The sequence below is a fragment of the Euleptes europaea genome, chromosome 18, assembly GCF_029931775.1.
Source record: "Euleptes europaea isolate rEulEur1 chromosome 18, rEulEur1.hap1, whole genome shotgun sequence".
Lineage (NCBI taxonomy): Eukaryota > Metazoa > Chordata > Lepidosauria > Squamata > Sphaerodactylidae > Euleptes > Euleptes europaea.
The window spans coordinates 2,757,015-2,779,221 of NC_079329.1; the positions used below are offsets into that span (position 1 = coordinate 2,757,015).

The window sequence follows — 22,207 nt, forward strand, 5'->3', positions numbered from 1 at the left end:
TTTGTGTTGGACCCAAAAAGTATGTTATTAAATATTTTTTCAAGCAATATTTAAAAAACATATAATGAACTATTTAAGTATATGGTGATGACGGCGAGAGTGGTATATGCAGCAAAATGGAAAGCAGAGAAATACCCAGATTTAGATGAATGGATTAACAAATTAACAGAATACATAACTATGGCAAAACTGACATCTTTTATACATAATAGGCCAAACAGAATTTTGCGGAAAACTAAATGTTTTTAAAAATTATATAGCTAGAAATTTGGAACGGATTTGAATCAAATGTAGATAAAACAAAAGAGCTTTAGGTAATAAGCATGCAATAAATATGTTATAAACAAAGAGCAATGTAATTTAATGAGGTTGATGATAGAATTGCAATTTTGAATAGCAAGCTTCACATATACCGTTATATAGCGTTTATGTTTTAATGTGCTTGTGTTTGTTAAAATAAAATGAAATTGTAAAAAAAGAAAAAGAAAATTACATGTATTAAATTTACATGGGAATTAGGTCTCGGAACTAAAACGAACATCCAGCGAACTGCAAATAAAATCTCCCAGAAATAACCGAGCAGAAAGCAATGGCACCCCCTGGAGGCCTCTGTGAGTAATACAACCAACATGCCAAGTTTGTATTGCTTAATGAACTTGCATGAAATATATATGAAGCTCCCTTGGCATATCAGGGTCAGTATTGTCAACTCCAGGGGTCCCAAACGTGGTGACCAATGGTGCCATGGTGCCCACTGGCATCTTTCCTGCCGCCTGCCAAGTGTTTTTAGAAAGTGGGTGTGGCCAGGTGGGGCTTTTGCCCCGTAAGGCTTCGGATTTGATTGGCTGTGCAAACTTGTAGAAACATTGCTTTGGCAGCAGTGGTCACCATAGCACAAGAAAGGTAAGCTGTGATGGTAATTTTGTGGCTGGCTCCGCCTTAAGGGTTGCCAGCTCTGGGCGGGGAAATACCTGGAGATTTTGAGGGAGGGGCCTGGGGAGGGAGGGGTTTGGGGAGGGGAAGCACCTCAGCAGGGTACAATGCCGTAGAGTCCGCCCTCCAAAGCAGCCTTTAACTCCAGGGGAACTGATCTCTGTTGTCTGGAGATCAACTGTTAACAGTGGGAGATCCCCAGGCCCCACCAGGAGGTTGGCAACCCTACTCCCTCTCCCATGGCAGCCATTTTGTGCTTGCAACCACCATGCTGTGTCAGAATCCCAAAAGCTCTGCAGGCTCTAAAAGTTTCAGAACCCCTGAGCTACTCATGCTGGCAGCAGCTCTCCAGGGTTTCAGGAAGAAGTCTTTCCCATTACCTTCTACCTGGATGTTTTAACTGGAGGTGCCAAGGACTGAACCTGGGACCTTCTGCATGGAAAGCAGAGGCTCTTCCACTGAGCCATGGTCTCTTCCCAGTGTCTATGCATGAAGCTGCCTTGCACTGAATCAGACCATTGATCCATCAAAGTCAGTATTGTCTACTTACACTGGCAGCGGTTCTCCAGGGTCTCAGGCTGAGGTCTGTCACATCACCTCCTACCTGATCCTTTTAAGTGGAGATGCTGGGGATTGAACCTAGGACCTTCTGCGTGCAAAGCAAGTCCACCCTCCAAAGCAGCTATTTTCTCCAGGGGAATTGATTTCTGGTGATCAGTTGTAATTCCAGGATATCTCCAGGCCCCGAATGGAAGTTGCCAACCTTAACCCGTTCAGCTGCTACTTCTGAAAAAAACTTCTTCCTGCTTATTGAACACTTGATGCTGCCTTCTACTGAATCAGACCCTCGGTCCATCAAAGTCAGTATCATCTACTCAGACCGGCAGCGGCTCTCCAGGTTCTCAGGTAGAGGTCTTTCACGTCACCTACCTGCCTAGTCCCTTTAACAGGAGATACCGGGGATTGAACATGGGACCTTCTGCATGCCAAGCAGGTGCTCTACCACTGAGCCACAGCCCCTCCCCCCAAGATGTAGCATTGCATTGGCCGGGATCGAACCCAGGCCTCCTGTGTGGCAGGTGAGAATTCTGCCACTGAACCACCAATGCATTGCATGCCGGGCACTTCCTTACGGCACTGAGCCCCATTATCGAAAGGTGCATTCTCCTCCCTTGCTTTCTCTCAGGCCACATGGGATTATTCCATAGGAGCATCTGTATTTCTAGGCAGTTACTGGTTTGACGTGCTGAGCGGCTATTAACAAAGAACTAGGCTGGTATAGGCATAGAAAGGTGCAAATCCATTTACTTAAAAAGAAGGGTGACTGCAGTTGTAAACCATGCAAAATGACCCACCACAACAAGCGCTCTTAAAATCTGCTTTTTGTCAGTCTTGGGTATATCCATGAGTAGGACATATTATTATTTCTATAGCTCTGCCAAAGGGCATGAGAACTTTCACAACTGCCCCGGAATACCTGGTGCGAATCCTGCCACAACCCCCACCCAGTGAAATCGCTCCCTGCCCGCTCTGCTATGGTGGCTTCAAGCAGAATTAGTGAACCAGCATGTGAGGAGCTGTGGTTGAGCATGGGGTGGAGGCTGGAGAGATCACAGCCTTTGGCTCCTCTCCCACGAGAACCATGAAAAATTAGAGGGCACCAGAACCGCTTGTACATCGCTTTGATTTCCGAAAATTCAAGGCCTCCTTCGTGAGGTGGAAACCAAAGAGGACAGGGCAGCTGTGCGCTTCCAACGGTGTATACTGCAAAAAATTATTTGACAATTGGGGGAGGGGTTGTCCTATCAGCAGTGCAGATGTCACACCAGATCTAGATGGAGATGCTGTTCTCGATCTCAGAAGGGTTCATGTAGTTGTATGGGAGAGGCAGAGATCGGTTCCTTTTGTTGATCTCCTCAGAAATTTCAGCCAGGTGATCCTGAAACGCCTTGATGAAGCGTTTTGGTTCTTCCTCAGTGAAATGCTCGTCCGGATAGTATCCCAGAGGTCTCTGAAAAGGATTTGGGGAGAAATCAGCAAAGATGCCCCCTGAAACGCGCACTTTGAGCCGGCATTGAAATTTCACTGACTTTCTCACATTCTAAATCCAAAATCTAAAACTTCAAGGCCAGTTTTGATTTGGGGGCAATCAGACATGACACATGAATGGCAGAATCGGGGCCTTGCCCTTGACGTCAATTGCAATTTCCATTGCTTTTTGAGTGTTTCACCCAAACCTTCCCTTTCGAAGAGCTCAGGTGGTGTGAATAGTTGTGATGGTACCGGTCTCTCAATTTATCTTTACAACAACCAGATAGGGTTGCCAGCTCTTGGTTGGGAAATAGCTGGAGATTTGGGGGAGGGGGTTGGAGTGTGGGCAGGGCGGGGTTTGGGGAGGGACCTCAGGAGGGGATAATGCCATCGTCCACTCTCCAAAGCTGCCATTTTCTCCAGGGGAACTGATCTTGTTCATCTGGAGGTCAATTGTAATAGTGGGAGATCTCCAGGTGCCACCTGGAGGGTGGCAACCCTACAACCGGGTCAAGCAGGCTTGGCTGAGAAAGAGAGAGTGACTGGCAAGGTTCATGGAAGAGTGAGAGCTTTGGAACCCAGATCTCTCTGGTCTTACAGGGTTGCAAGGTCCCCCCAGCAGCTGGAAGGAAACTTACCTTCCCTACTCCTACACATAAAGCCAGCTGGGTGACCTTAGGCTAGTCACACTCTCTCAGCCCCACCTACCTCACAGGGTGTCTGTTGTGGGGAAGGGGAGGAAAGGTGATTGTAAGCCGGTTTGATTCTTCCTTAAGTGGTAGAGAAAGTCGGCGTAAAAAACCAACCTTCTTCTTAAAACCCATCATTTTAATAGCAAATGCAGTTGTGGCCACTTTTGAATTCATATTTTTTCCACCCAGCTGAAGCCCAGGTCTTACCACAAGCATTCCCCAAACACTCACCCGGTCTCCTGCCTCACTGCTTAGCAGCCACAGAGAACTCAAGGCGATGCAGGTGACGTTGACTGGAGGAATGGTCTCCAGGATGTGCTCCAAGGTCACTGTGCCCTTGACCGTCGGTGGGGGTCTTCTCATGGAGGGTGGGATGTTGGGGATCCAGGCACCAAAGTCATACTGCAGCCAAAGGAAGCAGGCAGTTCACCCATCCCTTAAGCTTAAGAATGCCTCCTATCTCAGTCACCACTCTCTGGCAAGGTGAGGGGGGAAGGGGCTCTCCAGGGACTCAGGCAGAGGTCTTTCACATCACCTACTTGCCTAGTCCCTTTAACTGGAGATGCCGGGGATTGAACCTGGGACCTTCTGCATGCCAAGCAGAGGCGCTACCACTGAGCCATGGCCCCTCCCCTAAAGAGGAGAGGCTGACTCTGTGTTTACTGATCGGGCAGGAGAGGGGCCAGCTTTTACTCCTACCTGACCACTATTGACGGCAGCATGTTGTGCCGAGCAGGTGAATATCACCATCGTCAAGAACTTTGTAAGCTCTGCCACGGTCTTCAATGAGGAGGGGGCGCCCGAGGCCTTCCTGGACTTGAAGGCTTCTTGGAAGATCTCCAGAACCCAGGCCTGGAGCTCTGGATCGCTTTGGACGTGGTCATCGTTCTTGTAATAGAACTGGACGATGCTCGAGACAAAGCTGGAAGGCAAGACATTGTGCGCTGGATCTCGTAAGATAAGGAGGACTAGAGGATCATCCAGTCCAGCAGAGAGAGTGTGTGTGTGTGTGTGTGTGTGTGTGTGTGTGTGTGTGTGTGTGTGTGTGTGTGGTGGGGAGGAATTATATCAGGGCTCCAGCGCTGGAGGTGGGAGAGAATCCTTTCCCACACATAATTTTTCTGAAACTTCTATTCACCATATTGGGAGGGGGAATCCCAGAAAGGTATCTCTGATTGCTGCTTACATGCTGGGAAACAGTATAAGATTTGAACTGGGAAAACAGCACAGGGTGGAAATGGTTCCTCCTCCGCCCAATGCCCTGGCCCTGTTCTGATTAGCTCCCTTCCAAACACCTGGCTGCTTCCAAACACATAGCATTTTTTAAAGTGGGAAATCTGATAATGGATCTCCTACCATCTTGCCTAGTTCAGCTCTAACTGGGACATCCTTATGCATCACACAGGTACGCCATGTTGAGGACCCCTGCTCTATAGCATCATGGCCCCCAGACTGAAACATTCAGCCATCTCCTTCATGTTGGCTCCACCCCTTTTGGTTTCATCCCGCCTTCTACAACCTGATGCCCACCCCCTTCCCTCCTAGGCTGGTCCTGACCTCTCAATGGTGGTCCAGATCTTCAGGCCGTCGTCCCGGTAGTAGTAGTTAGAGATGGAGGTGACCCCGCGGGCCTCAATGTCGTCTGGGAGGCAGAGGGAGGTGTAGGTCATCTCTTGGGTGCCTTTGCCTACGATGGGCCCGATTCCTTCGTAGCCTGCGGAGGTGGCCTGGCAGAAGGGTTAAGGGGTAGCTTAGATACCATGTGTGCTCATGTGGCATGAGCGCTTGTGCGTGTTGGGGAACAATCATAGTTCCCTCCATGTGAGGAACACACGAACACATGAAGCTGTCTTATACTGAATCAGACCCTTGGTCCATCAAACTCAGTATTATCTACTCAGACTGGCAGCGGCTCTCCAGGGTCTCAGGCTGAGGTCTTTCACATCACCTACTCGCCTAGTCCCTGCAGCTGGAGAAGAAGAGTTGGTTTTTATATGCCGACTTTCTCTACCATTTAAGGCAGTCTCAAACTGGCTTATAATCACCTTCCCTTCCCCTCCCCACTACAGACACCTTGTGAGATAGGTAGGGCTGAGAGAGCTCTAAGAGAGCTGTGACTAGCCCAAGGTCACCCAGCTGGCTTCATGTGTAGGAGTGGGGAAACAAATCCAGTTCACCAGATTAGCCTCTGATGCTCATGTGGAGGAGTGGGGAATCAAACCCGGATCTCCAGATCAGAGTCCACCGCTCCAAACCACCGCTCTTAAGCACTACACCGGGGATTGAACCTGGGACCGTCTGCATGCCAAGCAGATGCTCTACAAATTGAGCCATGGCCCCTCCCCTTGTGTCATCACAAGAAAGCACAAGGAAGGAGAAGTTAAGAACTGGCTGAGGAGTCCTCTGGGGTCTTTTGCTCATGCAAGTCTGAAATTGGGAGATGGCTTACGCAAAGTAAGTAACTGCTGTGGAGACCAGCTACAAGGGGGGAAAGGACTCTCATACCTGATCCATCATGCCTCCTTCCATGATCAGCCGGACTCTGGCAAACGTATTGATCTGGAGGGTGTATCTGATGTGAGGGAGCAGCAGCTGCAGGGGAGAAGGGGAAGCATCGGGTCAGGCAAGGGGCTGTTCAATTGAGCAGCCCCTCCGACAATGTGGGTGTAGAACCCAGTGCCGCTGGCGGCAATCCCTTTTCTGGCACCTGGAACTCGGGCCCCGCCAGCCTGGCCAGCCACATCCCATCACCTGTTGGATGCTCCACAAACTAGGGTTGCCAACCTCCAGGTGGTGGCTGGAGATCTCCTGGGATTACAACTGATCTCCAGGCAAAAGAGATCAATTCCCCTGGAGAAAATGTGCTGCTTTGGAAAGTGAACTCTCTGGCATTATACTCTACTGAAGTCCTGCCCCTTCCCAAACCCCACCCTCCTCAGGCTCCTCCAGGTATTTCCCAAGCCAGAAACCAGCAACCCTGTCCACCAACAAATCAACCCTGTTAGGCAGCCCCAGCCAGAAGCACAATCCCGAACTCGGGGGCATCCCAATAGGCCACTGCTGAAGCCGTCAACTTTTACCAATTGATCAGTTACATTACAAAGATTCGAGAAACATTTTCATTGACTGAACAGGTACCTCAGATTCGTTGGGTGGTGGATTTTTTAAATTGCTGGTTTCATTTTAATGCAAAAGTGCACAAAAGCTGCAGGTGCCGAGTGCCATCTTTGAAGATGCCTGCCCGCTTGTGTGCGAGAGGCACACAGAGATACCTCTTCCAAGAAGGCACCTGTTGCGGCAGAAACTTGCATAGTTTAAAAACAAATCATGCCTCTCCTTTAGATTTTTATCTCATACACAGGTTCAGGCATATTTAGTTGATTAACTAATGGAAGGAGGCTAAAACAGCTGATTAAAACTGATAGGATCAATCATCTCTGGGTCCACTAAGCGAGATGGGCATCCTCCGGTTCAGCCCGGGGAACGCACCACCATTTAAAAAAGTGAGTTCCCTTCCTGGTTCTTTTGGGCTGTTCTCCTTTTCAGCTTCCCTGTTATTGTACCTTGAACAGCGGGTGGCACATCGGCAGCTGCCTCAGTATGGCCATGGCGAAGACCTCGGCTAGCAGGTGAGTCCGCAGGAGGTGGCAGATGTTCTGATGGACATGGAAGTCGGCATTTCGCACCCACATCTTCGCCAAGGTCCAGTCCCACTCTGGGTCACTGGGGAGGAAGATGGGGTTGTTGGAACCTGGGGTTTGGCTGAGCTGCAAAGAGGAACGAGAGAGGCAGTGTTTCCAAGTTGGGGTTCATAGAATCATAGAGTTGGAAGGAACCACCAGGGTCATCTAGTCCAACCCCCTGCACAATGCAGGAAATTCACAACAACCTCCCCCCCCAAACCCCCAGTGACCCCCTACTCCATGCCCAGAAGATGGCCAAGATGCCCTCCCTCTAAGGTAATAGAATCAGCATTGCTGACAGATGGCCATCTAGCCTCTGCCTAAAAACCTCCAGGGAAGCCCACCACCTCCCGAGGAAGCCTGTTCCAATGAGGAACTGCTCTAACTGTTAGAAAATTCTTTCCAATGTCTAGACGGAAACTCTTTTGATTTAATTTCAACCCGTTGTTTCTGGTACGACCTTCTGGGGCAACAGAAAATTTGTGGGGTTGCCACGAGTTGTTTGACTTGACCGCACACAATTATGATTCATGATGCATTATTATTTTTTATTTGTTACTTTCTTCTTCTTGTTTTTTCCTTCCTTGGCACCCAGAATATGTTGTGGCAAACTTACTAATACATTAAAAACTGCCTATTAAAATAATATCGGATGTTTTCAACATTGCTTGTCCTGTCTTATTTTTGTTTCTTCTCTTAATGCACAAACTCAGTTATAACCCAAATTGGGTTGTGATAAACATAATAACACAGTGAAACATACCTATATATGTAAAATTGCAAGTGGATATTTACAATATGATTTAAGACGATAAGCTCCAATATCAATTTAAGATAATAAAATCAATAATATCAATAAGATAATCAATAATATTGACCGAACAGCTCTTGGAATAAATCAGAAGGTTTCATGTTAACTTGATTTGTAAGCTTGGCCATTAAAGCGAATTCACAGTTTGTCCCCCCCTCCCTCTGATATTTTTGGTATTGTTGAAAGTTTCCAGTTTTTATTAATTTGTTACTTGAGAGGCTCTCGGAGTAGGTCTCTGGAGAGGTGGTGTCTTAACGCATGAATATAGACGGAATTAATTAATTCATGGAACCGCAGCGCCTCTTCTGGTCTGGCTTCTGGTTACCTGGATCGCAATGGGCATGAGGTCCCCGGAAGGCGTCTGGTACAACAAGCAGAGCGGGACAGCCAAATATTGCTGCTTGCCTTGGATGGTATTGGTTGGGATGCCCTGGAGGATCTTGTAATCCACGAGGAAGATATTCCCCTTCTTGAGGAGTCAAAGAGAAAGTTCAGTGAACACGGGAAGCTGCCTTACATTGAATCAGCCACCTGGCCCATCAGAAGAAGCAGCGCTGGTTTTGATATGCCGACTTTCTCTACCACTTAAGGCAGAATCAAACCCGCTTACAATCACCTTCCTTTCCCCTCCCCGCAACAGACACCCTGTGAGGTAGGTGGGGCTAATATAACTGTGACTAGGCCAAGAGCACCCAGCAGGCTTTGTGTGTAGGAGAGGGGAAATCAACCCGGTTCACTAGATTAGCATCCGCCGCTCATGTGGAGGAGTGGGGAATCAAACCCAGTTCTCCGGATTTGAGTCCACTGCTCCAAACCACCGCTCTTAACCACTACACCACATTGGCTCTCCTACACCACACTGGCTCTCTCCATCAAAGTTAGTCATGTCTACGGAGACTGGAAGTGGCTCTCCAGGGTCTCAAGCAGAGAGAGGTCTTTCTCATCACCCACTGCCTGGTCCTTCTCACTGGAGATGCTACCAGAGATTGAACCTGGGACCTTCTGCATGCCCAGCAGATGCTCCCCCACTGAGCCATGGCCCCACTCCATGGCTCTCCAGGGTCTCAGGCAGAGGTCTTTCACATAGCCTACTTACCTAGTCCCTTTAACTGGAGATGCCGGGGATTGAACCTGGGACCTTCTGCATGCCCAGCAGATGCTCTCCACTGAACCATGGCCCCTCTGCAACCAAAGTTCAGTGGGACTGGTGGTGGTGAACACACATGAAGCTCCCTTATACTGAATCAGACACTTGGTCTGTCCAAGACAGTATTGTCTACTCAGACCGGCAGCAGCTCTTTCACATCACATCAGGCAGAGGTCTTTCACATCACCTTCTTGCCTAGTCCCGTTAACTGGAGATGCCGGGGATTGAACCTGGGACCTTCTGCATGCCAAGCAGATGCTCTACCACTGAGCCACGGCCCCTCCCCTGGTGCTGGGACAGCAGGTGGTGAAATGATGTTGGTCTACAGTGCTGAGATGCAAACCCTCCCTTGGTCAGGGAAACCTCCCCTGGCTGCAGTTACCTCCCTCCCTGGTGGGAAATGCCAGCAGCCTCTGTTTCGCTGCAAACCTGTCATGCAATGGAGAGATGCATCCGTGTCTGATTTTAGAAAGGTTACCTTCACCTCCTGCTGAAGGGATGTACCTTCAGCCAGGGACGCAGCCACCATCTCCTGGGTGACAGGGAAGTTGGCTGGGATCTTGGTGCATTTCCGGATCACCACAGGGTTGACCCCATTCAGATACTGGTAGCCAAAGAATGCATCATCCATCCAGTGATCGGCAACGTATTCTGGAGTCAGAAATGCCACACAGTTAAAAAAAGGCCCCTTAAGCCAGAGGCTGCCCCGACCTGAATGGCCCAGGCTACTCCACAGTTGAGACCACAGGAAAAGGCCCTCCTGTCTGTCCCACCAATTAAAGGCTCTCATCTGGTGGGTACACGAGAGAGGGCCTTTTTGTTGGCGGCCCCAGAGAGGTGCGCCTGGCCCCCTCACTGTCGATCTTCAGAAGGCACTTGAAAAAAGTTTTATTCAGGACTGCATTTAACTCGTTTTAGTTATTTACTGGCAGTCCTAACTGGAGAGTTTACACTGTGGTCTTTTTATATGTGTTTTTTTAATAATTGTTGTATTATTTACATTGTAAGCCGCCTTGAGTTCTGCAAGGTAGAAAGGCAGCTAACAAATGTTTGAAATAAATAAAATAAACGATGCCGGCCAAGGGCTGTGATGTCCAGTGGGACAGAATAAAGAAGTGGGCTACGGAAGCGACTCCCTGTGTAGCGAAGAGGTCAGGTTCACCGTGTTGTGGTGGAATCCTGTCTCCTCTGCCACATCTCTGCCCAGGAGAGCTCTTCTTCTCCCTGGAGGTTCTCTGGTGGCTTTCAACAATAACATGAGAAGTTTTCCATTTCCTTCTCCTTCCAAGACAGGAAAAGCCATCCCTGCCGAATACCTGCCTGCAGTGCCATTCTTAAAGGCTGCAGGTGACAGGCCAGAGAACAAGCCTTTCCGGGGCAAAGCTTTCAAAAGTAGGTCTTCCGATGTCCGAGCAAAAAGCTACGCACCCGAAACGGGAGTTCTGTTGAACCAGAAAACCCGCCGGATGTCCTCCAGCTTCTTCCAAGACTGCTGGCAGTCCAAGAGGCCCTTCATCTTCATCTCGGCCTTCCTGAAGGGGAAACAGGAAGTGGTGTGAGCACTGCATGGCGGGGCACTTTGGTTTGCAACCGAAGGGCATTTGCAAAGGAGACAGTTTGTAATAGCTGTGGTGGAGGGCAGAAACTCGTCACTAGGAATGCGGTTTTTCAGCAGGGTTTGCTTCTGGCTGGGTTTTCCCTTTACAGTACAGAATAACCCCTAGGAGTGCTAGCTGAGATGGAGAAGTCCACTACCCTACTTTAGTAGGGTTGCCAACCTCCAGGTGGTGACTGGAGAGCTCCCGCTATTACAACTGATCTGCAGGTGACAGAGATCAGTTCACCTGGAGAAAATAGCCACTTTGAAAGGTGGACTCTATGGCATTATATCCCATTGAAGTCCCTCCCCTCCCCAAACCCCTCCCTCCTCAGGCTCCACCCCCAAAATCTCCAGGTATTTCCCAACCCGGAGCTGGCAACCCTGCATAAGTGGCCATACAGTCCACCCTCCAAGGCAGCCATTTTCTCCAGGGGAACTGATCTGTCATCTGGAGATCAGTTGTAATTCCAGGAGATCTCCAGCCACCACCTGGAGGCTGGCAACCTTCGTCCTGGTTCTGTTTGCTATCCGGGCCACAAAGATGACTCTTCAAAACTTACGCAAGCTTTGAACGCAGAAGAAAGGTGCTGAGCTTGGTGATGGAAAACTTCATGTTCGTGTCCATCTCTTCGATGCTCTCCACGGCCAGGCACCGCGGAGTTCCCGGAGCATATTCTGCCCAACTGATTGAAAAATTAGAGTTAGGCTTTTATTTTAAACAAAAACAAACAAAATTAACTTTAAATCTTAATTCTCAATCCAAGATATGTGTATCTGTGTAAACCCCCTAAATCTTACCACTTCTGCCTTTTCAAGATTGTGGAAATGTGACTCTTCCTCCACCCCCTCGGAGACATTTCTGCCCCCCCCCTCCGGTCACCTCTGGCCTTGACCAAAGCGACTCCCTCCTCTCTGGTTGCCCTCTGCTGCACAATAATTCACCCCGCCCACAGATCTGACGGCCCTTCTGGGTGCTTTGCAGGCATTCTGTTTCTTTCCAGATTTTATTTTATTTATACACCCACCCTCCCCAGCCAAAGGCCAGGCGCAGAGTGGCTCACATAACATTCCAATATATATTAAAATAGCATAAAACATTTAAAACTCAATGAAAACAGCCCTATAAAATCCTAAATGGCATAAAAAATATCCAATGGCACCCCCCCACATTGTAATGTTCCTCATCCATTCCTCACCTGAATCCCTCCGTACCCCTCATCTCTGCTTTCTTTTCTGGCTAATCTTCTGGCTCCACCACCTTCAGCCATCCAAAGGCCTCCAATCCCCCAAATTCCTCCACCCTTTATTTACTAAGTAAAATATTTATGCCTTGCCTTTCCTCTTTTCTCTCAAGGCAGCTTGCAAAGAAGAAAAGGCTCACTGGAAAAGACAGTTTCCAAGAGTTGGCCTTTGGTAGAACAGCTAGATTCAAGTCCAGTAGTACCTTAAAGACCAACAAGATTTTGGGGGGTATAAGCCTTCAAGATTATCTGATGAAGGGAACTCTGACCCTCAAAAGCTAATATCCCAAAAATCTTGGTGGTCTCTAAGGTGCTGCTGGGCTGGAAAAGGCAATAATGCTACAAAAAGTTGAAGGAAGTAGGAAAAGAGGAAGACCCAGCATGAGGTGGATTGACTCAGTAAAGGAAGCCACGGCCTTCAGTTTGCAAGACCTGAGCTTTGCAAGGCTGTTAACCATAGGATGTTTTGGAGGTCAATAATTAATTGGGTCAGCATAAGTCCGAAAGGACTTGTTGGCGCGTAACACACACACAGCTTACAAATCAAAATTTAAGACATGCAAAGCTCAAGAGAAGCATAGCAATCCCACGGTGTCCACATGTCTCAGTTGTCAAACATTTGATTCCAATGGTAAATATGTAAAATGGGATTTTTGTAGGGTTGCCAAGGCAGGGTTGGGAAATTCCTAGAGATTTTGGGGTAGGGCCTGGGAACAGCAGGGTTTGGGAAGGGAGGGTGGGGTATAATGCCATCGAGTCCACCCTCCAAAGCAGCCATTTTCTCCAGGGGAACTGATGGCTGTCATCTGGAGATTAGGTATAATTCCAGGAGATCTCCAGGCCCCACCTGGAGGTTGGCAACCCAAGATTTTTGCAAGCAAACTGTTGTTGGGAACCTTTTTTGCCATTTGCAAATATGCCTTAGGAGTAGGGTTGCCAACCTCCAGGTGGTGGCTGGAGATCTCCTGCTATTAGAACTGATCTCCAGCCGACCGATCAGTTCACCTGGAGAAAATGGCCACTTTGGCAATTGGACTCTATGGCATTGAAGCCCCTCCCCAAACTCCACCCTCCTCAGGCTCTGCCCCCAAATCCTCCCGCTGGTGGCAAAGAGGGACCTGGCAACCCTACTTAGGAGTCAAGGATGGGGAGCGGAGCCAGGGAAATATTTCCAGCTATAAATGAGTCAAGCGCCAGGCCTCACCTATAACAGTCTTGCCGCACCTTCAGCTCTTCAGCCCGGTGACGCATAAACAACGGGTTTTCTGCATCCTCACAAGCCAGTTTGCCTAGAAAGGAAGAAGCAAGATTTCCTTTTGTTTGTTTAAACAGTAAGCATTTGAAATTATCATCACAGTCCCTTACCAACAGCCAATCCTCACCAGCTCCGGAGAAAATTAATTATTGATTTAAACATTTGTATTCCGCCTTTCCTCGTGGTTCAAGGCAACTTAACAATAATAGTTAACAATATTTTCATTTTAAAAAACAAAAATAAAGTAGCAAACCACAAACCTTTCCTCCCACCCCCTCTAAAAGATGCCTGCAATTCAAACAGACAGGCCTTGCAGTGCTAACGGTCTCCAAGGAGGGGCCACAACCTCGCCTCTTCAGGGATCCCATTCCAAACAGCTGGAGCCATGATGGAAAAGGCCCCGGCTCTGGTCGATACCAGACGGGCCACTCTAAGTGATGGGACTGCCAAAAGATGGCTGCCTGACAACCGAAGTTGGCATATGGAAGGAAACTCTCCTTCAAATATGTGGGTCTGAGGTTGTCCCAGAAGAAGGAGGAGAAGAATCATAGAATCAAGAGTTGGAGGGACCACCAGGGTCATCTAGTCCAACCCCCTGCACAATGCAGGACATTCCAAACCACCTTCCCCCTCAAACCCCCAGTGACCGATACTCCATGCCCAGAAGAGTTTGCTTTCATATGCCGACTTTCTCTACCACTTAAGGCAGAATCAAACCGGCTTACAATCACCTTCCCTTCCCCTCCCCACAACAGACACCCTGGGAGGTAGGTGAGGCTAAGAGAGTGTGACTAGCCCAAGGTCGCCCAGCTGGCTGTAAGAGTGGGGAAACAAATCCAGTTCACCAAATTAGCGTCCACCACTCACGTGGAGGAGTGGGGAATCAAACCCGGTTCTCCAGATCAGAGTCCACCTACATCGATAAATCAAAAAGATAATATACAATTTTTGGGTGAATGGGAGGCATGGAGGGTCTACTGTGAAAATGAACTTCAAATGGGGAAACATGAAGGATACGCTTTGATCTAATCCTTTTTTTCTCTGTACACTGTTATGAATAACGTTTTACAATTAAAAATTATATTTCATATATTATGATTGCTCTGTAATATTGAAATAATTATCAAATGATCTGAACTGGCATTTGTATATAATTTAATTGATTAAACAAGGAAATTATACTTAAAATTACAACGTACTATTAGGATTAGAACTGTTATACAAAAGAGTGCCTAAATTTATAACAAGATGGAGGGAGGTGAAGGGGAAGTTTTTATATTTTATTTTATCATATATATGTATTTCTAACAATAACATTGTATTCCTTTCTCTTTTTTCTGTAGATTATTTTTAGTAATTGTTGGAAGATTGTTTATCTATTATGTATTATGAAAAATAATTAAAAAATTATTTTTAAAAAAGAGTCCACCTACATCACCTACAACTCCTTAGAAGTGGGGGAACGGGTCCAGTAGGCAGCCGCCCTAAAGGAGGGTGCCCAGCGGGGAAAGGGGAAGGGCTTTCAGCGTCTCACCTGTGCCTTCCCTCAGCTCCAGGGTCCGGTGCCCCTCGATCCACTGGTAGCAGGGGAAACGGTAGGTCTCCCCTTGCGGGGTTATCAGCTGGACGAAGCTGCAGTACCAGCTATCCTCCGGGAAGAACACGTAGGGCTCTTTGTGGAGACGGATTAACAGAAGGGGGCCCAGGTCTCGGTCACTGGACACCTTGTACTCGTCCACCTACAGAGAAGAAACACCCTCCTTGCTGCATCTCCATGCCAGTGGGAAGTGGCACCCAGCCTGTTTGGGTATGGGGTAGGGTATTGTGCCCAAACTGAATAGAAATCTTTCCATACTCAACTCACAAATGATACTGTTCTTGACTTGAACACATGAAGCTGCCTTGTACTGAATCAGACCCTTCGTCTATCAAAGTCAGTATTGTCTACTCAGACTGGAAGCAGTTCTCCAGGGTCTCAGGCAGGGGTCTTTCACATCACCTACCTGCCTAGTCCCTTTAACTGGAGATGCCGGGGATTGAACCTTCTGCATGCCAAGCAGATGCTCTACCACTGAGCCACAGTCACCCCCCCAGCTGGATTAGAGTCCAGTTATCACCTTAGAGATCAACGTTCTTTGAGGTATGAGCTTTTGAGAGTCAAACCTCCCTTCATCAGATACTTTGAGAGCATTGGCTTTTGAAAACCTGAGAAGGGAGATGAAGAACATGCATTAGGGTTGCAAACCTCCAGGTGGTGGCTGGAGATCTCCTGCTATTAGAACTGATCTCCAGCCGACCGATCCGTTCACCTGGAGAAAACGGCCGCTTTGGCAATTGGACTCTATGGCACTGAAGTCCCTCCCCATTCCAAACCCTGCCCTCCTCAGGCTCCATCCCCAAAATCTCCAGGTATTTCCCAACCCAGAGCTGGCAACCCTAACATGCACAGAGGAAAAGGAAGAGGTTTCCCCATCAGGGAGCAGAGGCTGAAAGGTGAAACAAGCCATCCCCAAATGTCTATATGGAAAAAATGGCAAGAAGGCAGTGTGGTGTAGCGGTTAGACTAGTGAGATTAGGATCTGGAGACACAGGTTCGAATCTACCACTCTATCATGGAAGCTTGGTGGCTGACTTTGGGCCAGTCACATACTCTCAGTCTAACCTACCTCACAGGGTTGCTGTGAGGATAAAATGGAGGAGAGTAGAACGATCTGAGCCGCTTTGGGTTCTCACTGGGGAGAAAGGTGAGGTATAAATGAAGTAAATAAATAATGAATAAAAATTTAAAAGGGCCTTCAGAGAGCCCATATCCATCTAAAGGTGACACGAAACAGGAAGCTGAAATGTGGTTGTGAATCCTTGAAAGGACGGCCGTATAGCAGTCCAGAGTTCCAACAAAATAAACAAACTACCAAATAAACTACAAATCTGCTTAAGCTTCCCACCACTCCCTTATGAAGCTGGCTCCTCTAGATTGTATCGGATACAGAGAAACTCACAAAACATCAAGAATAAAATAATTTATATTAAAACACTCTTGTGTTCTAACTGTTACTGACATTAAAAACCTGAAAGGAGCAAATAGGAGTGTAGGAGGCCGTGCCTATCACTCACCCCTTTATCTTGTCTTTATCTCTTGGTTATCTTTATCTCACTCCGTTTCATATCATTGCATTAAAAAACGCAAACACTCTCCTTCTGAAGGGTGGAGGACAAACATAGGAGTGTATTTATAAAGAATAACCAAATAACTAAATAAAATAGCTGAACAGCTAAATAGGTTGTGTTATTTAATTTAACCCTATATAAAAACAAAGCTAAAAGCACTAATAAATAAAACACGGAAGAGAAAGAGAATAAAACAGTGGACACTTATGCATGGGAGAGTTTGCCTTGGATTTGCCACTCTCTAGATGCACATTTTCTCCATATGAATTCTCCAAACTCTGCATGGGGGCTTTTTTTTCTTTTTGAGTTCTGAGAATTCAGATGGGGAAAATGTGCATCTAGAGCACTGATTCCCAACCAGGGGTCCGTGGACCCCCAGGGGTCCGCGAGAACTAAATTAAGGCCCGCGAAACAAAGTTATAAACCCATAATAAATTAATATTTTCAATTAAAAGTTCTCTATTATAAAAATAGATATTCAAATATTATTCTAAGTTTATTGTTTAACTAACAGTTATGATTAAAGTTTATTTTCAAATTCTCGGAATTTTTATTTTGAACCTTGGGGTCTCTGCACCGAACAAAAAAGTCCTAGTGGTCCCTGGTCAAAAAAAGGTTGGGAACCACTGATAGAGAGTGGCAAATCCAAGGCAAACCTCCCATGTATAAATGGCCAGTGTCTCTTTCTCACAATTTCTCTAACAGACCACAAGCAACAGCTTTGCTAAAGGAGGGCGATCGCTAGGGTTGCTAGCAGGTCCCTCTTTGCCACCGGCAGGAGATTCTGGGGTGGAGCCTGAGGACGGGGTTTGGGGAGGGACTTCAATGCCATAGAGTTTAATTGCCAAAGTGGCCATTTTTCTCCAGGTGATCTGATCTCCATCGGCTGGAGATCAGTTGAATTAGCAGGAGATCTCCTGCTGCTACCTGGAAGTTGGCAACCCTAGCAATTGCAATTCTAAAAACCTTTGAGAGCATGTTTCAGGCGGCATGAATGCTGCTCAGAAGCCCTTGGAACGGCATTCATGAACCTGGTCAAAGAAGCCCTTACCCTTCCTCAGAAAAGCCATGATGGGACAGGGCTGTGAGCTGCAGACCTCTCCCCAAATGGATCCGCGGCGAAGGCCCTCACCTCGGGCTTCAAGGCCGCCTCCCCACACCTCCTTCCACCCCAAACGGCACCGCTCCTTACCGCTCCTGGCAGGAAATCCTTCCCCACATTATTCAGCGGCTGTTTCGGGCTCTCCCCCTTGGACCCCACCAAGGTGATGGAGATGGAGCTGAAGGTTCCTGAGCCCAAGAAGTCCCCCGTGGCCACCTGGACTCTGTAAGAAGACATTGGCGCTCCTTCGCTTTTGGATTCGGCCTGCTGAGTTCTCCAAGGGCTCTCCTCCTGATACCTGGAAGGCTAAACAGAAAAGAGGGGTAGAAGTCCAATTGGTACAAGGAGAGTTTTTTTCTCCCCTCACTGCAAGGAGCTGAACTGGATGAGTTTGCCCGGAAAACAAGAGGTAGCAAGAGACCCGTGTAAGACTTGTCCTTGAGTCTTAAGTCACCGCTGATCTCAGAGTCAACGCTAATGGTCAGAAAGAAGCATGCAAGGCTAACTAGGTTACATTTCAAAGCTACCGCACGGCTAGAAATCAGGGCCAGGCAAGGGCATTTTGGGGCCTGAGGCCCCCAAGCCAAGCATTGCTCTTCCTTCTTTGCAAAGGTCACCTGTATAGAAATGACCAGCAGACAGAATTGCCTGGAGATCTCCCAGAATTACAGCTGCGGACTACAGAGATCAATCCCCCTCCCCAGGAGAAAATGATTGCTTTTGAGGGTGGACTCCATGGCATTATATCCTGTCGCAGCCCCTCCCCTTCCCACACCCCATCCTCCCTAGGCTCCACCCCCAAATCTCCAGGTATTTCCAAGAGTTGGCAATCCTATGGACAGCTGTTGCAGAACAGCTCCGTAACGTTCTGTTGACTAGAACCAACTTTTCCATGCCCTGTAGAGGCAAACACTGCCTGCCTCATTCCCCCTCCTACTATAAAAGATTTTTTTTTTCCATTTAGGGCAGGTGGATGTTTAAGGTTCCTAGCTCCAGCATGGGAAATTCCTGGAGATTTGGAGGTGGAACCTGGGGAGGGTACCTCAGCAGGGTATAATGCCATAATGTCCATCCTCTGAAGCAGCCGATTTCTCCAAGAGAAATGATCTATGCAGTCTGGAGGCTGGCAACGATATAATTGGTGGGGAGGGGGGGTCTGACGGCAGCCTGGGGGTCTGAGGTTTGAGTTTTTGCTGCAAACACCACTCTGGAAATGTAAGAGAGTTAGTTACCTTTGGGTCTTCCTGGCAGTGGCTGGATTTCCCCAGAGAAGTGGCGACTGTCCCCTGCATCTCTGAGAAACGGGCTTTGCTTTTGTAGCACTGCCGGATCGTGGCCAGGTTGCCTCCATGTAGAGACCAGTTCCCCCAGCCTCCTGCTTTCCCCCAATGCTCAGCATGCTTTTCTGTGGAAACAGGATCACAATTTTGCAGACTTCTTTAGGTTTCCTGAACTTGTAAGATTATTCCAGCCTGAGTTTTAGACTTTCCCCCCCTCCTAAAGCGTGTGAAGAAAAACCAACAAACTTTTGACAGGGGCTTCTAACCTAAATTTCGATCTCTGTTTTCAATCCTACCCACGTTTGTGTCATTCTCACAACACAGTTGGCGTTCATTTTCAAAATCTTAAGCATGCTTCTTATATAAGCAGCAAGGAGATCTGGATTCTCCGCTCATTTCTGAGAGAGGGTGCGGCATGAGGGGAACTGGGGTGGTGGAGAGAGAAGACAACTTGTTTCCCCACAACAGCTTCATGAAATTCAACAAGGGTGGCATTTTCCAAACTGAGCAAGAAAATGCTTCCCCTGTTTTCCAGAGCAAGAAAATGCTTCCCCAGGTAGAATAGAATAGAATCATAGAGTTGGAAGGGACCACCAGGGTTATCCAGTCCAACCCTCTGCACAATGCAGGAAATTCACAACTACCTCCCCCACACACACCCAGTGACCCCTACTCCATGCCCAGAAGATGGCCAAGATGCCCTCCCCTCTCATCATCTGCCCAAGGTCACAGAATCAGCCTTGCTGACAGATGGCCATCTAGCCTCTGCTTAAAAACCTCCAGGGAAGGAGAGCTTACCACCTCCCGAGGAAGCCTGTTCCACTGAGGAACTGCTCTGACTGTTAGAAAATCCTTCCTAATGTCTAGACCAGTGGTTCCCAACCTTTTTTTGACCAGGGACCACTAGGACTTTTTTGTTCGGTGCAGGGACCCCAAGGTTCAAAATAAAAATTCTGAGAATTTGAAAATAAACTTTAATCGTAACTGTTAGTGAAACATTAAACTTGGAATAATATTTGAATATATATTTTTATAATAGAGAACTTTTAATTGAAAATATTAATTTATTATGGGTTTATAACTTTGTTTCGCGGGCCTTAATTTAGTTCTCGCGGACCCCTGGGGGTCCACGGACCCCCGGTTGGGAACCAGTGGTCTAGACGGAAACTCTTTTGATTTAATTTCAACCTGTTGGTTCTGGTCCGACCTTCTGGGGCAACGGAAAACAACTCGGCCCCATCCTCTATATGACAGCCCTTCAAGTACTTGAAGATGGTTATCATATCCCCTCTCAGACTTCTTGTTTGATTGAATTTTCCATTGCTGTTACAGGTGTTTTCAGCAATATTTCTTTTTTTAAAAAAATTGTTTTAATTCACAGCTGATTTAATCCCCCTCCCCACTAACCCTCCCTTTTCCCTCTAACCAGGGAAAAAAGTCTTGTCCCTTTAACAGAGGTTTCCTATGCAGAAGTCTGTAGTGGAGGCTTTTTCTGGCATGGAGCTAAATAACATCACCTGATAACTGCTGCAGATCCAATTGATGTTGCAGGGACAGGCTAGAGGGGCCAGTTTAAAAGCCGGCAACCCTGCAGAAGCCACGTGGCTGATAAGACAAGGCAGAAATGCAATAAATGAAACTCCTGGAGGAAAGAGTGGAGAAAACTGTGGGGAGGAAATTGGCATCCAGAAGCTCCTCCGTCTGGAGGTGTTATTACGAGGGACAGTTACCAGCCAGTGGGGTCTTCGCGAGGCAAAACATTCTGCCGACACCCTCCAGACCCTTCCAGGCCTTCTTCCAGCTCCAGAATGCCTTTAACCGCATCTCTGTGGTCCTTTTTGAAAAAGCAGAAGAGCAGAACGGGAAGAATGATAAAGATGAGAAACCAGGGAGGGCTTGAATAGGACCCTGCCCCCTTTAACCGATTCTCAGCGTCCTGTGTCTGTTGGGGCATGCACGACCCCCTGTCCGCCACCCACATACCCCCCCCCCCATTTTCTCTTGGTTAATTTAATGGTTTTCTGCATAACTCCAGGAGTCCTTAAATCGGAAAGAGTGTTTACCTTCTCTGCCGGTGACGTGGTTTGGCTAGTTTGGCAATGATAAACTACTTTCTTTGCCAGGACAGTAATAAAACACTGTTAATTATGTCACCCCAAACCTGGGATTTTGTAGCCAAGTAATTTTCCACCTTTCACTGCCAGGCAACCAGAAGAGTCCGGGAATCCTTTATTTTTAAAATTTTATTTACTTTATTTGTACCCCACCTTTCTCCCCCATGGGGACCCAAAGCGGTCGGTTTTATCCTCACAACAACCCTGTGAGGTAGGTTAGGCTGAGAACGTGTGAGTGGCCCAAGGTCACCCCGTGAGCTTCCATGGCAGAGTGGGGATTCGAACCTGGGTCCCCCAGATCCTAGTCTAACACCTCTACACTACACTAGCTGTCATTGGGATGGGGGGGGGGAATGCAGAGGGCCTAACATCAAACCCACCAGCCCTACCAGGGTTCCCCTCCATTTTAGCACCTCTGATTGGTCCTTTGAATGTCTTTGACACCTGCTAACGTTACTTGTATATTTGTGATTCTAGTTTATTTAGAACAATGAGCTCTTTCACACATGCTGAATAATTCACTTTCAATCCACTTTAATTGCACTTTGCAGCTGGATTTTACTGTGTGAAATGGCAAAATCCACTTGCAAACGATCGTTAAAGTGCATTGAAAGTGGATTGAAAGTGCATTATTCAGCATGTGTGGAAAAGCTAATTTTAAATCATGTTTTAAAAACATACAACACTGAGTGATTCTTGGCTGGGAAAGTTTTTTACCATGCACCTGGAATAAACAAATAAACTTCTGATCTCCTCAGTCAGGGGACTGGGACCTCCTGAAAACCCCCTCCCATTTTGGTGCCATTATTCTCCCCACTGGCCAACTCAGCAGTAGTGGGGAGTGCCTGCATGTGGGGGGTGGGATTTCCTAGCAACCCTGCAAATAGGGTTGCCAACCTCCAGGTATTAGCTGGAGATCTCCTGCTATTACAACTGATCTCTACCCAACGGAGATCAGTTCCCCTTGAGAAAATGGCTGCTTTGGCAATTGGACTCTATGGCATTGAAGTCCCTCCTCCCCAAATCCCGCCCTCCTCAGGCTCTGCCCCCAAAATCTCCCACTGGTGGCAAAGAGGGATCTGGCAACCCTACCTCCAAGTGCTAACCAGGCCCTGCTTAGCTTCCCTGATCTGAAAGGTAGGCTACACAT

General features: G+C 47.6%; 1 protein-coding gene across 2 annotated transcripts; it reads right to left on the bottom strand.

The window, feature by feature from the left end:
- Positions 1-2,764: 2,764 nt before the first annotated feature.
- On the bottom strand, positions 2,765-17,900 carry LOC130489481 (hydroperoxide isomerase ALOXE3-like). Of its 2 annotated transcripts, none has more exons than XM_056863211.1 (13): positions 17,754-17,900; positions 14,928-15,132; positions 13,343-13,427; positions 11,458-11,580; positions 10,726-10,829; positions 9,776-9,948; positions 8,476-8,619; positions 7,220-7,423; positions 6,162-6,248; positions 5,214-5,383; positions 4,356-4,578; positions 3,888-4,058; positions 2,765-2,944 (listed from the first exon to the last, which is right to left on the bottom strand). In XM_056863211.1, exons 1-13 carry the CDS (start codon positions 17,898-17,900, stop codon positions 2,765-2,767), a joined length of 2,016 nt encoding a protein of 671 aa, XP_056719189.1. The 2 variants fall into 2 exon arrangements, with proteins under 2 accessions (XP_056719189.1, XP_056719190.1); XM_056863212.1 differs by having other exon boundaries at positions 13,343-13,410; positions 14,914-15,132.
- Between the last annotated feature and the right edge of the window lie 4,307 nt (positions 17,901-22,207).